This window comes from Terrapene carolina, unplaced genomic scaffold (genome assembly GCF_002925995.2).
Source record: "Terrapene carolina triunguis isolate 2854851 unplaced genomic scaffold, T_m_triunguis-2.0 Scaffold58, whole genome shotgun sequence".
NCBI lineage: Eukaryota > Metazoa > Chordata > Testudines > Emydidae > Terrapene > Terrapene triunguis.
In genome coordinates, this window is record NW_020664409.1 from 90,892,301 (window position 1) to 90,907,328 (window position 15,028).

General features: G+C 44.9%; 1 protein-coding gene across 1 annotated transcript; it reads left to right on the forward strand.

Moving 5' to 3' along the window:
* The first annotated feature begins 1,383 nt into the window (after positions 1–1,383).
* CCN3 (cellular communication network factor 3) lies at positions 1,384–7,708 on the forward strand. The gene is made up of 5 exons (XM_029913377.1): positions 1,384–1,464; positions 1,562–1,787; positions 2,499–2,750; positions 5,395–5,603; positions 6,426–7,708. The coding sequence occupies exons 1-5, from the start codon at positions 1,384–1,386 to the stop codon at positions 6,717–6,719; spliced, it is 1,062 nt and encodes a 353-aa protein (XP_029769237.1). The 3' UTR covers positions 6,720–7,708.
* Positions 7,709–15,028: the final 7,320 nt, after the last annotated feature.

A 15,028-nucleotide genomic window follows, 5' to 3' on the forward strand; every position in this document is an offset into this window, starting at 1 on the left:
AGTCATGTTGCTGAAGGCACTATGGGAAAGTGCTTAGATACACTACTCCCATCACCATGGTATCAGCTGAAACAGAACAGAAAACAGACAGGAGTCCAGATTCCCAACAGAAAATGCTGAGGCCAGATAAGCAACAAAGTAACTTTCATTTGACAAATGGATAAACATTAGGCTTCTCACGGATCTCCTGGGGCCTTCCCAGGACTGATCCAAGGAGCACTGCTTTTGCCAACTCTCATGATTTTGTCATGAGTCTCATAATTGTTTTGCTGAAAGCCCCAGCTCCTGGAGTCAAGTGGATATGTGATGATTTCAGCCTTCATTCTTAAACAAAAAGAAATTTTCTAGCTCTGGTGGCTGGGAAGAAAACTTCAAAATGTGACCCCCCAGTGCACACTCATGCTCAAAAAGGAGAAGGCAAATAAAAAACACAGAATCTATTATTTTTTAAATAATCTGATCATTTTAAGGTGAATCATGATTTTTGGTAAGCCTGACTCATGATTTTTGAACATTTGGGGTTGGTAACATGGTGGGCCGTGCACACCACCTAATATTAACTCCTGCACTGATGCAGCAAACAGTGCAGGCTCAGGGAAACCATAGTGCTGATCCTCTCAAAGGACCCAGCCATTAACCTCTGGGCTAATCTTAGCACCCAAGTACAGATGTGATGTGTGCGCACACACACAGTGCAAAGGTGAAGATGGTCCTGGAGGGACTTCTATGCTTTGTGCCACCATCTTCCCCCCATCCATCTGCTTCACGCCTCAGCTCTGCACTTGGCAGGGTGATTAGCATTTTTTGTTTTGCTTCCTGAAAGTGGTGGCTGGGAAATTATTCCCTTAAACAACAGTCTGACTTCTGAAAGGGCTGAGTCCTGGCGGGAGGGGGGAGGCAGGTACTCACTAAATCTAGGTTTTCTGTTAACGAGCTGGATTACTGTATCTGGGCATTTGGCCGCTCTAGACAGGCGGCAGAGTGCAGACTCAGTGTCCAGGGAGGAGCACAAGTCCCTGTCCCTGCCCTCCTAACAACTTCTCTCTCACATATGCACACACGTTCTCCCTCCGTCCCTCCCTCTTTATGAACCTCCGTCACATCCCTACCCGTCCAGCTCAGGCAGCAGCTCCCACCGCGGTCCCCGCACACGCTCAGCTCGCGGTACCACGCCGCGCCACGGGCTGGAAGTTAGGGCCCGAGTCCGATGCGGGGAGAGAGAGGGGACCAGAACCTGCCCCTGCGCCTGGGATTGGTTCCCTCGCCGCGCCCCGCCCCCGCGCTACCCAATGGGAGGACGGGGTTTCAGAGGCGCTGTATATAACCGGCTCTAGAGGGCTGCGCGCAGGGCGGCCAGCGGAGCCGGGTGGGACTCGCGGCAGGATGAGGCTGACGCGTGGATGTGACCGGAGGCAGCGCCTGCCCAGCCTGGGGCTGCTGCTTCTGCTGCTGTGCAAGGCAAGGGTAGGGCCGGGCCGGAGCTGCGGCGCCCCGTGGCTGGGCGCTGCGGGGAGGGGGCCGCAGGGTGCCCGCTGACTTGGTCTGTCTGTCTGCCCCGCAGGTGAGTGGCCAGCCGCCGCCGTGCCCCCCGCAGTGCGGCGGCCGCCCGTGCCCGGCAGAGCCACCCAGCTGCGCCCCGGGAGTGCCCGCCGTGCTGGACGGCTGCGCCTGCTGCCTGGTGTGCGCCCGGCAGCGCGGGGAGAGCTGCTCCGAGCGGCAGCCCTGCGACCAGGGCAGCGGCCTCTACTGCGACCGCAGCGCCGGGGCCGGGCGGGGCATCTGTATGGGTAAGTGCGGGTGCGAAGCCTCAGACCGGGGCTTGGGCCAGCTGCAACGGGGCCCGCCTGAGAGCATCGCAGCCAGAGCTGCTGCCCCCGGTGCCAGCCTGGGCTGGGCAGTGCTCAGCCGGGATGCTTCGGGGCTGGGCGAGGGACATCCGCTCCCAGCTGGGCTCTGCCCGGGGTACCTCCTGGGGGCAGAGTCAGGCACGTTTCCCTGTTCCCCACACACAGATCGGTGGGCCCCTAGAGATGGGCGTGGCTGCCCCTAACGTGGAGACCATATGTCACAGGGGGAGAAGCCATGGGGATGTTCAGGCACCAAGGAAATCTGTTGGCTTCCTCCTCAGCTAGGGAAAGGTGTCTCTCTTCCTCCACCCCCGTGTATCTTTCTGTGATTTACATTCCTGTTTGCTAACCATATGAGCTACCATGGCACTGCCTACTTTAGATCACCGCGTGGACACCTCTTCCTCAGGGCTTCCTCTTCCTGGAGTCACCTAGGGATTTCACCACCAAAGTACTGGGGTAGCAGGTGTGGCAGACAAAATGAGCTCCTCTAAAGTGTAAATGAGAAGTCTTTCACCTCAGAACTGCAGCTTCTGCGTTCTGCTATGAAAGAGAACATTGCTATTCTTTTAATGAAGTGGAGCAAATATGCCACCTGTGTGTAGTCTTAGTTTTACATGTAACTCATGCACTTTCCCCTCTTTATACCAGTGCTTGAAGGAGACAACTGTGTGTTTGATGGGGTTATTTATCAGAGTGGGGAGACCTTCCAGCCCAGCTGTAAATACCAGTGTGCCTGCAGAGATGGACAGATTGGCTGTGTGCCCCGCTGTAACCTTGACCTACTGCTCCCTGGTCCTGATTGCCTTTTCCCAAGGAAAACTGAAGTCCCAGGAGAGTGCTGTGAGAAGTGGACTTGTGACCCTAAAGAGGAAGTGACTTTGGGCAGTTTTGCTATGGCTGGTGAGCTATTCAGACTTGCTATTGCAGTCAAATGAACCCTGTAATGATTGTGTATTGGAAATGCCCACTTGGTTATCAAACCTAGAACTCCACTTCCAGTTTTTCTATAAGAAATGCATATAGAACATTAGTGACTATACAGAAAATAGGACTAAAAGTGGAATTGCAAAAGGCACTTAAAACCACCCCTAAAGGAAACAAATGCATAAACTGTAATTAGCCTCTTAATCCAGGGCCCTACCAGGAACAGCAGTGCCCAATCACTAGTCCCGTAAGCACTACACCTGGTAGTGTGTGCAGAGGTGGGGCCGGCCTGAGAAATGATTTTATTATGGTAGTGCCTAAGGGCCAACCAAGAAGGGACCCTCACTGTGCAAAGAGTAGCAAATGGTCCCTGCCCTGACAAGCTTGCTATCTAAATAGACATGGCAGAAACAGGGTGGGGGAAAGAGTAGAACACAAGCATAGTGAACAATGGGATGGTGGCAAACATCATGTGAGTTCTGATTCTTTTGGGGTGGGGAGGTTAGCTAGGAAGTGATATCCTGAAAGGAAGGGGGGGATGAGGAGTAGCTGTGGAGTGAAGCTAAGGTGTAGAGACTGGGAGGAAAAGGGTTGGCGCAAACAACCTATCAGCACAGGGCAGAGAAAGTCTGGTCAAAACCCTAGAAAGTTCTCCAAGGACCAAAGGTCTCTGCTTTGACTGTATCCACTCCTACTTGCACAAGACTTTGGATGGCTTTCTCTCAGCTGTCTTCTCCCAAGGCCACGGGGGGATGGAGGGGGGGACGGGACAGAGACAGGGAGGGGGAACCAACCACCTGAGTCCTACTGCTCCTAGATCTACAATCTTGCTGGTTTCTCTGAGACTAACATCAGATACTACAGAAGTCACCTTATCTATACTATATGCTCTTCCTAAAACTTCTGTCCATTGCTAGTGGTAACAATGGTGGAAGATGTGGTATAGACATGGTAATTATAATGGCACCAGCTTCCAGCACCTGTATATGTTTGAGCTCCCATAGCTACAGCTGTTAACAGCAGCAGGCAACATTAGGGGAAACTACTAGTGTAGATACAGTCAGTCAATGGGTCTGAAAGAACCATCCCATTCCAAATTTTCTCATTCCTCTTGTTGTCACTTGGTCTGGCAGGGAAACTGGGGAAGTCTTCAGCTCAGTTCTCAGGGAACCTGAGGAGCATTTTAGAAAAATCAAGTACCAGTTGGATTTTTTTTTTTTTTTTTTTTTAAGGCAGCAGCCATGTAACTTCCCCTCCACCCTTTCTGAAATTATGAATGTTTTTCCTTTTTAAAACTGTAGTTAAACTTACCAGTTCTTTGTAAGGTAAACCTGCAAATCTAGTGCTAAAAGGTAGGCGTTGGGGCCACTGCACCTTGCTTTTCAGTCTGGCCTTGATCCAGTCACTTAACACTGCTGAACATCAGCTCACACATTTGAAAAAGGAAACCATATTTACTGGTTCTTGCCTGGCAAGAATGTTGCGCTCTAGTTACAGTTTAGAACATGCTCTGAAATATCTGATGAAAGGTACCGCATGATGTAAGTACAAAATATTGCCACCTTCATCCTACAGTTCCTCATAATCGTTTGCTTTTTGTTGATGACAGGTTGATGCATGGACATTGTCAATATTGGTCCTGGCCTTCCCCCCTCCCCGCTCCCTTTTTGCAACTGGAGATACCGGTATCACTTAGAAAATCTCCAGTTTTTTTGGAGCCTTACTTTGCAAGAGGATAGTGGAATAGCTTCTAGCAAGAGTTGTCGCAATGGTGTAGCCAGTAGGTTTCCACTGGGAATCAAGCCAAGCCCTCTTGACTGGCTCAGGAAATGGGTGTTCCAAGGTCACTTGAACTCACTCTGGTTCTCTCCTAGGGTAAAAGAATGTTAGCCTTCACCAAGTAACCATAAAGCTGGTAATATTTGTTTTACAGCTTAACACATGCTGTACATGTGGTAATACAGTGTCATAACAATAATCAGTCTTTGTAAGTACTTTGACTGACATCACTTTTTTAATAATTGACAAGATTGCTTTATTCCCATAGCCATAAAATCATCTAACTTACTTCCACTGCAGTTTACTACAATTCAATAAGATGTAAGGATTGTCTTGAAATTATATTTCATACCTAAATTTTTGGTGACTAATCTGACAAAGAACAAAAGATAAACCTCTTGTAAAACATAGTCATTCACACATGACTTGCAAATCAGCAGTAAAATCCTCATCACAACTAGCAGTGATGGGGAAATTATCACACTGGGCATGGAGACTGAACGATTCGCCCCTACGGATTAGGGTTGGGATGCATGGGAAGGGATAGTGTACATAAATTTCTGCACTAAGCAGTACCCATTTTGTTGATAAACCGAGGACTTCAGTCTCCAGGGCTGTCAAGTGAGCCCTTTCAAACACCTAAATAACAAATCTCTAGTACTAAAAAGCACTCCAGTAATCCACTTTAAAGTTGCTAAGTCCTATTTCAAAGTCATAAGGTAAGAGAATTTATTTTTGTCTTGGATTGTTCGCTATTAACGAACTAGGTGGAGTTCAAATGGACTCTTACAGGAATCCAGTATTTTTATTATAATGGAGTATTTGGGTTTTTTATTTATAGCATATAGAAAAGAATCAACTCTTGGAATTGATGTCTCTGACTCAAGTTCCAACTGTATTGAGCAGACAACAGAATGGAGTTCATGTTCCAAAAGCTGTGGAATGGGCTTTTCCACCCGCATTACAAACAGGAATCCTCAGTGTGAGATGATGAAGCAGACACGACTCTGCATGGTGCGACCTTGTGAGAGCGAACAGCTGATTGATAAGGTATGAACCCAAGCACTTGCTAGAGTGAGTTCTTTGTTGCCCGAATTCCTCCTCGTTTTCAAATACAAAATATAATGCTGGCATTTCAAGTGCATTAAACAGACACACGAACAAGCAACAGTTTGCTTTTTCCAACACGTTACAGAAGTTTTATTTGTAGGGAGGTGCTGTCCGTTAACTATGTTCTGGCATCTGTATGTTTCATAAGATTTATTATAATTAGTAACTGTTTTAGTTTCTAAACTTCCTGGTGGAACTTTACTGACTTCAAAGAGGTGTTTCACAAAGATTTAATTTGAGCAAGGGTTTGGGATTTTTCTTGGTAGATTTAATTGTCAACGGTGGGCCTGACCACAGAATAAGTAGAGGTGGCTTACCAGAGACTTGTGCAATACATGAATTAAGGGGCCTGGGTCAAATCTCATGAGTGAGAATAGTAATTCTGGCCAATTGGGGGAGGGGGGGGCAGAAAAATGGGCACCCCTGCTCTGCCTGCCCACCACTCCTGCTGGGTGAGTGGGAGAAGCCCCCGTACCCTGACCCCACTCCCGAGCAGGAGCGGGTAAGGAAGATTACAGGCAGAAGGGGTAGGGATGGGGCCCCATTTGCTCTGGCCCAGGGCCTCACAAAGCCCTCATCTGCCTCTGCTAGTAATATGTCCATTGAAGTAACTGGAGTCTGACTGCTGTAGCGCCAGTGAAGAGATGAGAAACAAGCCCAAGGTTTCCAAACCCCACAGTAAACCTGCATGTTTCTAACTTTCTTCTGTATACTAAACTGCCTGTATGACACACATTTAATGACACTTGATGTTTTTCTTAGAAAGGGAAAAAGTGTGTCCGAACAAAGAAGTCATTGAAAGCTGTTCACTTTGAGTACAAGAACTGCACTAGTATACAGACCTATAAACCCCGCTATTGTGGGCTCTGCACTGATGGACGATGCTGCACACCACACAACACCAAGACAATCAAGGTTGAGTTCCAGTGTCCCCAGAGCGAAGTCCTCAAAAAGCCAATGATGCTGATCACTACCTGTGTCTGTCATAACAACTGTCCCCAAGACAACGTTTTCTTCCAGCTGTTAGAGCCAATGTTCAGTGGAGTAAAAATATGAAACACTTAAACCAGGTTACTTTTTCAAAAACTTAAAACGTTTGAACAGTTTATATGAAACTTATTACATTCATCTGATCATGGGTTATATCCAGTCTTTCTAAACTCATATCACTTCTTCCTGAAATAACTCATGCTATACTTTAGGGGAGGAAAAATGTATTTCACTAACTTGGAGAAAGTTCAGTTTCCTGGAATATAGTTTCATCTTCAATGTAAAGATGAGTAAGCAAATGACCAATTTCTCTCCTCCTTGGGAAATTATGCCATTGACCTCAGTGGCAATGGGATCAGTGCCATTTATCATGCATTTATTAAAAAAATCCTCTTCCTGCTACTTTATGTAAAACTTCCATGTCCTTGTCCTCTCAATTTGCATAATGTACTAGCTTTGTTTCTACATAACAGTTCATTACAATAGGAACAATTTGATTACTGTAAAACCCTATTGAAAAGAACGTATTTTTGAGGCCATGTGCAGGTAAAAGGTGGCATATCTGACTTTTTACTGAGAATCAAGTGCCACATGTGGCCCCAAGAATGCTAGAGAAGAGGTATAAGACACAAAGCAGAAACTTCACTAATCTCCAGATACTTAATGGCTTCACAAGGAGCCCAGTCCAAATCCTATTGAAGTTGACCATCTAATAATACCTAATTCTTACAGCACTCTTCAAAGGAAGGTCGATATTCTTATCCCTATTTTACAGATGGGGAAACTGAGGCACAGGGCAGTGAAGTGACTTGCCCAAAGTCATCCAGTGCTCAAGCCAGGAATATGATCATGTCTGAATCACTGTCCAGTTCTCTAGCCATTAGGCAACCCTGCCTCCCAAGTGTTATTACAATGTTAGTCTGCAACAGTAAAAGGTTTGTAAATTACTTTAAAGTATTGTTACTCTTTCTATAAAATGGAACACCATACATGTGTATATAGAAACTGTATATATTGTAATGTTTCTGTAAATGTCTAAGCATTGAGTAAATAAAACTGAGCTGAAACTTTTTTAGTTATTTTTGTTACTACCAAACTTCCAAAAAAGCCAAAAGTTGCAGTTAAAATCAGACCCCATTCTTGTGAGGTGCTTGGTACACCTCTAAATTCTAAGTCTCTACTGCCTAACAGTGAGGTGATACAAATTCTCCATCTCTTCTAGGAACCCATAAGGGGGTAGGTTTAGAATGTACACACCTGACACTCACCTTTTGAGCAGTTAACTGACATTGGGAAGGGATTGCGCAGCAAAGAAGTGATGGGATTAGATATACTGTGTCATAAGGGTTTTGGTGGCTTTTCTTAATCTGTGACTATTGTCTAACAAGTTAATTTCCAGCACTTACTGTGGCACACAGTTGTAAGATGCTACAGTTTTCTCCTATAATTAGGAAATAACTCTTCCATTGGGGAAGTGTTGCCTTGTAATAGCAACCACTGTATATAAATAAACTGCCATGATAATTACCTATTAAAGAAACATGGTGTGGTAACACCTATGAAACCAAAACATTGACCAGGACTCCACAGTGTGGGGTACTGTACAAACACTGTCCCCCAAGGAACTTACAATAGGGGGACTGCATTAATATGGATTTGCATTCTTTTGTATATGTTGTGTTGAATTTGGTCTCAGGTCATGCAAGCTTTACAATATGGAGGAAATAAACTCCATATCAAAGCACTGTACCATGTTCAGCCACTCAATTGGCTAGACAGCTCCATCATTATGGGGCTACTTCCATGAGTAAAGCTAACCAGGTGCATAGATGCCTTACTCTTATAAAGATCTAGCATAAGTTTGAAACTTTCTCATCCAGGTCACCTTGCGGACATTGTTGCAGGACCTGAGTCTTCATTCAACTGAAGCCAGGGGCATTTGGTTGCTTACTCATGGCCTGCATGACTGAATGTACTAGTGACAACCTACTGATGAAAACTTTAATGATCACAAAAAAGCTTATTGAAACTTTTCACTATAGCTCTTAAAATTTTACAAGATATAATTTCATTCATTGCTTAAAGCAGGAAATGCTCTCATGTAAATAAAATGTGATGTGTAGAATCACCTCAAATCTACATTTTGTGGCTTCAGTCTTAATGGCTGAGAATGTAGCTCCCTAAAGTAGGAAGCTTGGGCCAAATTCTAGTCTATGTTCTAGCCACTCTACACTGCTCATGTGGCATAAAGATGCTGTAACACACCCTGTCTGAATTCCCACAGCAGAGTTTGTGTAGGAAATACTATGATTCCTCCCTCTAAGCCCCCAGTACAGAGGTGTGCCAAGATGGGGAGAGGTCAGAGCAGTTTGTGCTCCAGCTACTCAGTTGTGTGTGTTTAGACTTGTTTATTAAGACCCTAGTACACTTTTAGCACTATGTAAGTTAACAAATTTCTTAAACTTCCTGCAAATTATTAATTTCATCTGTTAATTTGCAGCAGACAAGCTAAGTATTAGGTAGCAAAGTAGTGCAGTTGCCTAGGTGTGTTTTAACAAGTTAGAATTAAAGTTAACTTGTGTAAAATTGATTTTAAATATTAAGAAGGGAGGTACTGTACACCTGGTGTCAGGCTTGGGTTAGGAGGGATTACAAGTGTTGGTTACAAGGTTCATAAGATATACACATAGTACATAACCAGCATAGACCCAGACTGGGGTGCAGGAGTTTTTAAAATGTCAGTGGATAAGTGATCTCGGGTACACCACCCATAGAATGTATTTAGAGTCCAAGTCAGTATTGGTGTAGTGAATAAGTACAAGGGTGGGGTGCATCCCTTGGTTCATCATGGAAGGAAGGAGGTGGGTTATTTCCCTGACCGGCATTCTCGATTACTCAAGGTGGTACTGATGGTGTCCCATGATGTGCTCAGTGTATATGTCTCTGGACCACCTGATGGTGTCTGACACCATGAGCTGTCTCATGAGCCGGGCATAGCATCAACTCTGCATGCTCTCAGCACTGGCTTGTTATGGAGGTCCCCAGCACTCCCACAACCTGGGCATGGATCTGGACCTCGTAGCCCTGGGCTCTCAGGGTGTTAGCCAGCAGGGTGTATTTCAGCACCTTCCAAGCTTGGGCCTCGTGGAAGGCAGATGACCTGTTTTTGAATGGCAGCGTGATGTCCACCATTTAGAATCTTCTTCCTTTCTGTGTCTAATACAGGTAACCTGATCCAATGGTAATTTTTGAGCAGGGAGGTTTCTATGATAACTCCTTCACTTGATTTCTTCAGTTTGACAGAAAATTTCTTCCCTCCTCTCACTTTTGAATAAAATTTACTTTATTTTGACATCTTGTTTAGGGATTTTTTTGGGGGGGGGGGGGGGGGTGTTGTTTTTTTTTTCTTTTGGCTCTTGTGGCATCATTCCTCCCTGGATTTGCTTTCCCTTCACTCTTCATTAGTTTGTTCCTTCTAACAAATATTTCCCTGTGGTTTGAGCCTATTCTGCCAGATCTTCCAAGCAAAGCATGGGACACTTAGGTGCTCTAGGAATGGAAGTTGGCAGTTCAGTAATTGGCATTGTTTATTCTGAATCTGTCTGCACAAGGGTGGGTGGACCAATTTAACTATACAGAAATAGATTTAGTTAAACCAGTGCAATTTGTGTTTGTGGAGACAAGTCCTAAAAGGCCAAATCCTCATTACCCCATTTCTTGGAGCTACCCAAACAATCAAAATTAAATTATTCAAATATATAAGGTGGGACAACATCCAGCAGTCAGAAACTCATTTTTAAACCTCCCAAGATTCACAGGTTATCAACTCTGGGCCTCATTCAGTGTATTACACTGTTTACACCACTGTAACTCCACTGGTGTGAAATTGGAGTAACACGGTGATTCAGGCCAATGGAATTCTGGGTGCCCCCCTCTTCCACTGACTCACCAGAGCTGCCATATTTAAATTTTGGTACTTAACTCATTCATAGTCAGCAAGGGTTGCCCTATAGCCAATTGCTCACCTAATTGAAAACTTCTAAAATTGGTTGCTTTTTACCATTAAAAATGGTAATAGGAAGGCTATGGTGCAGCTGGACTCATGTGATGTTAATAGAGCAACAGGCTATCTGACATGGTATCTCGCATAAAACACCACATTAAACAAAGGTGTTTGCAGCCACCTCTGGGACCATCTCATCCAGGGGATTTCAGTGGAGCAGCAGGAGCGTGCACTGTTTCTCCACTAATCTTGTGCTTGACCTGCTTAAGATGGCCTGATGTTGTGGCCATATGTTGTCTAAAGATGCATTGTATAGAATAGAAGCAGGCTGCCTCTGACTGACCAGTAATCTCATCCTCTCCAACCACAGGAGTGCCCAAATACTAAGGCAGTAATGGAAACTGGGCACACACATGTTCCCTCAATAGTGGGAGCTTGTCACCCTACTTCCGTGACCTAGCCCACCAAATGCTGCAGTCTCAACCAAGGTGGCAGTGCAGATTTCAAGCCAGCACCCAGAAAATTTGCGTGGTGACAGCCTAACTCCAGCTGCCTGATCCACAAAGAGATAAGGTGGGTGAGATAATGGTCTTTTATTGGACCAACTTCAGTTGGTGAAATAGACAAGCTTTTGAGCTACACAGAGCTCTTGAAGAAAAAGGTCTCAACTACCTTGTCTCTCTAGTATCCTGGGACCAACAAGGCTACAATTGCACTGATCCATAGAGGACACTTTTAAGCAATTCTTTCCTTGCTGATTTAGGAAGTGAGAAAAAAAAATCCTAATTTCATCCTAAAAATCACCAAAACAGGGATGCCCTCATACACTGCTATTATAAAACTGTCCACATTTTCAATAATTTTGTCTACCAAAGAGCAAACATCCAAATAGGCTACTTTTTTTCTTTTCCAGTACATTCTCAGTGGGATACACACATACTACTCTCTCTTCCTCATTTTCTTCCAATCACTTACATCTATCCCATGTGCTTGTAAGGAAGTACAATAGCTACATCTGGACACTGAGAGAGAACTCTTGGAGACAAATCTCTAATCTCTGTATGTACGGTGGGGTGTTTACCCCACAAATGCCATGAAACTGTTAGTATGGACCTGAGAAGCCAATTAACCTGTTTGAGTGCACCTGGAGGGTGGGCCAGGCCTACTTAGCGATAAAGTCCACTCGGCGTGGGAGCTGGGGTTTTTTCCCATAAAGAGCTGGGTGAGCCCAACTGAGGAGACCTAGAGGATAGGAGAGGAGGTGGAGAGTTCCCTCTCTGGGGAGTTGTCTGAAAGAAGGCCAAGAAGGACAGACAAGCCCACAAGCTTTTCCAGGGGTGATCTGAAAACCTGACTGGAGCCAGAGGTCCTGATGGCTCATAGACTTTAAGGCCAAAAGGGCCCATCATGATCATCTAGTCTGACCTCCTGCGCATTGCAGGCCACAGAACCTCATCCACCCACTCCTGTAATAAACACATAACATCTGGCTGAGTTACTGAAATCCTCAAATCATTATTTAAAGACTTCACGTTACACAGAATCCACCATTTACATTAGTTTAAACCTGCAAGTGACCCATGCTCTGTGCTGCAGAGGAAGGCCAAAAGCCCCCAGGGTATTCTGACAATCTGACCCAGGGGAAAATTCCTTCCCAATCCCATATGGCAATCAGTTAGACCTTGAACATTTCGGCAAGACCCAGCAGCCAGACACCTGGGAAGGAATTCTCTGTAGTAACTCAGAGCCCTCCCCAGCTAGTGTCCCATCACCAGCCACTGGAGATATTTGCTACTAGCAGTCACAGATCGGCTACATGCCATTGTAGGCAGTCTCATCATACCATCCCCTCCATAAACTCATCAAGCTCAGTCTTCAAGCCAGTTAGGTTTTTTGCTCCCTCTGCTCCCCTTGGAAGGTTGTTTCAGAACGTCACTCCTCTGATGGTTAGAAACCTTCATCTAATTTCAAGGCTAAACTTATCGATGGACTTTAGCCTGCTTGAATGCCTGAGTGAGAGGAGGAGTGCACCAGCCCTTGGTCTGTGGAGTTGATCGAGGCTTAGAACACTGGTTAGGCAGGAAGACAGTCTAGAGCAACAGAGGTGGCTACCAGCTGAACCCAGACAGACTGAAGTTTTGGTTTTGTATATATTTCTGTTGGACTTTGCTAAGGACTCTGCCCCAGAAGGAGCAGGACACAGCAAAATAGTCTGGCTGGAAGGCCAAGGACACTCCTACAGCCTGAGTAGGCCAAAAGAAGATGAGGGAAACTGAGGCAAAATGTGCTGCAACACCACATCCAGCCAGGAGGGAGCATGTTGAGGGCAGCAACTTTGCTACAACATTTTTGGTATGTGCACCAATCTCTGTACAAGCTGCTGCTCTGAAGTAATAAGTCACTGCCTCTGTGCCTATGAAGCTCTCCACAAGTTACTAAAGTGAGTATCCTCTCGGTGGGAAAACAAAGGTATTTTTTCCCCTTCTGCCAAGAGCAAACATTTTGAGTGAAATTTTGGGGTTGACTTCAATGGGATCAGGATTTCATCCTGTGTGCTTTTTCAGATGTTGCAATACATGATAACTGCAGGAATAATAGAACCATTTCCACTCTTCCTTCCCAGCCCAGGCTTTATAGTAAAGCAAGCTTTACTATCAGGGTATTATTATTTATATAGTGCTGCAGCTGTGCATGGCAATGTATATCCCATAACAAATCTAAAGCTAATGGAACAGACTTGTACCCCTCTTCTCTGCTAGGAAGATCCAGAATATGGTTAGTCCTACTTTTAGTTAATTTTTCTCTAAGCGGTCATGAAGAGTTGTTATGCATTGAAGCTTCATGCATTAGCTCAAGTCTCACAGAGCCATTGCCCTGGTCTACACTGGGGGGAGGAGGGGAATCGATCTAAATTACGCAACTTCGGTTACGTGAATAACGTAACTGAAGTCGACATACTGAGATCGACTTACCGTGGTGTCTTCACCACGATGAGTCGACTGCTGCCACTCCCCCGTCAACTCCGCCTGCGCCTTTCGCGGCGCTGGAGTACAGGAGTCGACGGGAGAGGGCTCGGGGGTCGATTTATCGCATCTAAACAGATGCGATAAATCGATCCCCGCTGGATCGATCGCTGCCCGCTGATCTGGCGGGTAGTGTAGACATACCCATTATAGTTATTCCTACCATTTATATTCAAATATCTAGTGTAGTCATCAACTTCTAAGTTACAATACTTGCTTTGAGATGAGATTTAACACAGGGCTGTAAATTAGTGCAAAATTTTGCTCTGAGATCCACATTATTAATCTCTTAGCTCCGATATTCTGTACTCCAGTAATGTCAACAGTGGGTCTATGGCTGTAGAATATCTGAACTGATATCAGTCAAGACACCTGCCACACAGATGTGAGATCAACATTTTCCTCACAATGTATAATATAAACTTCATATAGGCTTAAAAATGGGACCTCTCACATTGGCCCATAATATTCAAGGTTTCAGATAAGGTGCTCCTAAGGTTAAGCAATCAATACTTGAAGCCCTGTCTTTAAAGGTGCCCCAAGAATACTGGGTCAACAATCTTTAAGTCCCCTTCCCTGCTGTCGGTGGAGGGCCTGGTATCTTTAAAAAAATATCCACTCACCTGCCAATTGATAGTATCTAGATCTCTCCCTCTGGGGAAAGGACACATCAGACACTTTCTCAGATCACAATGGATGCATGGACTCCTCAATCCACCACTGCAATACTGAAAGGCACATTTTAAAAATAATTTCATGAAGCTTGAAACAAAACGGAACTGGGCGGAAAATGTGATGCTTATTCATTTGGTAATGCATAAGGACAGTTCTACTTAAAGCTATACTTACAAAACAGCATGACAACAATCAACTATTTATGCTTCAGATATGTGTAATTTACACACTATGAAGCTTTTATAAGCCAAACTGATGTCTCATGAGTATAGGCATATATACATAGGTATCTGTGTCTATACATTTGGTTGCATTAAAAGATGTGTTTTGATTGTGCCTAGTTTGCCAAGCGAATCAGATCACACCACATCTGTGATCTGTTCTCATCGTTATTTATCACCCCGCCAACCTTTGTGTCATCTGCAAACTTTGTCGGTAATTATTTTATATTTTCTTCCAGGTCACTGCATATTGAAAAACATTGAATAGCACTGGCCCAAGAACCAATCCCTGCAGGAGTTCATTGGAAACACCCTCACTCACTGGTGACTCTTCATTAGATCTATCTGCACACACACACACGCGCGTACACAAACACAAGTGAGGGGTCTATTGGAAGTTTCACCTTTGACTTCAACAGGCGCAAGATTGGGCACTAAAAGGTTGAATATCAA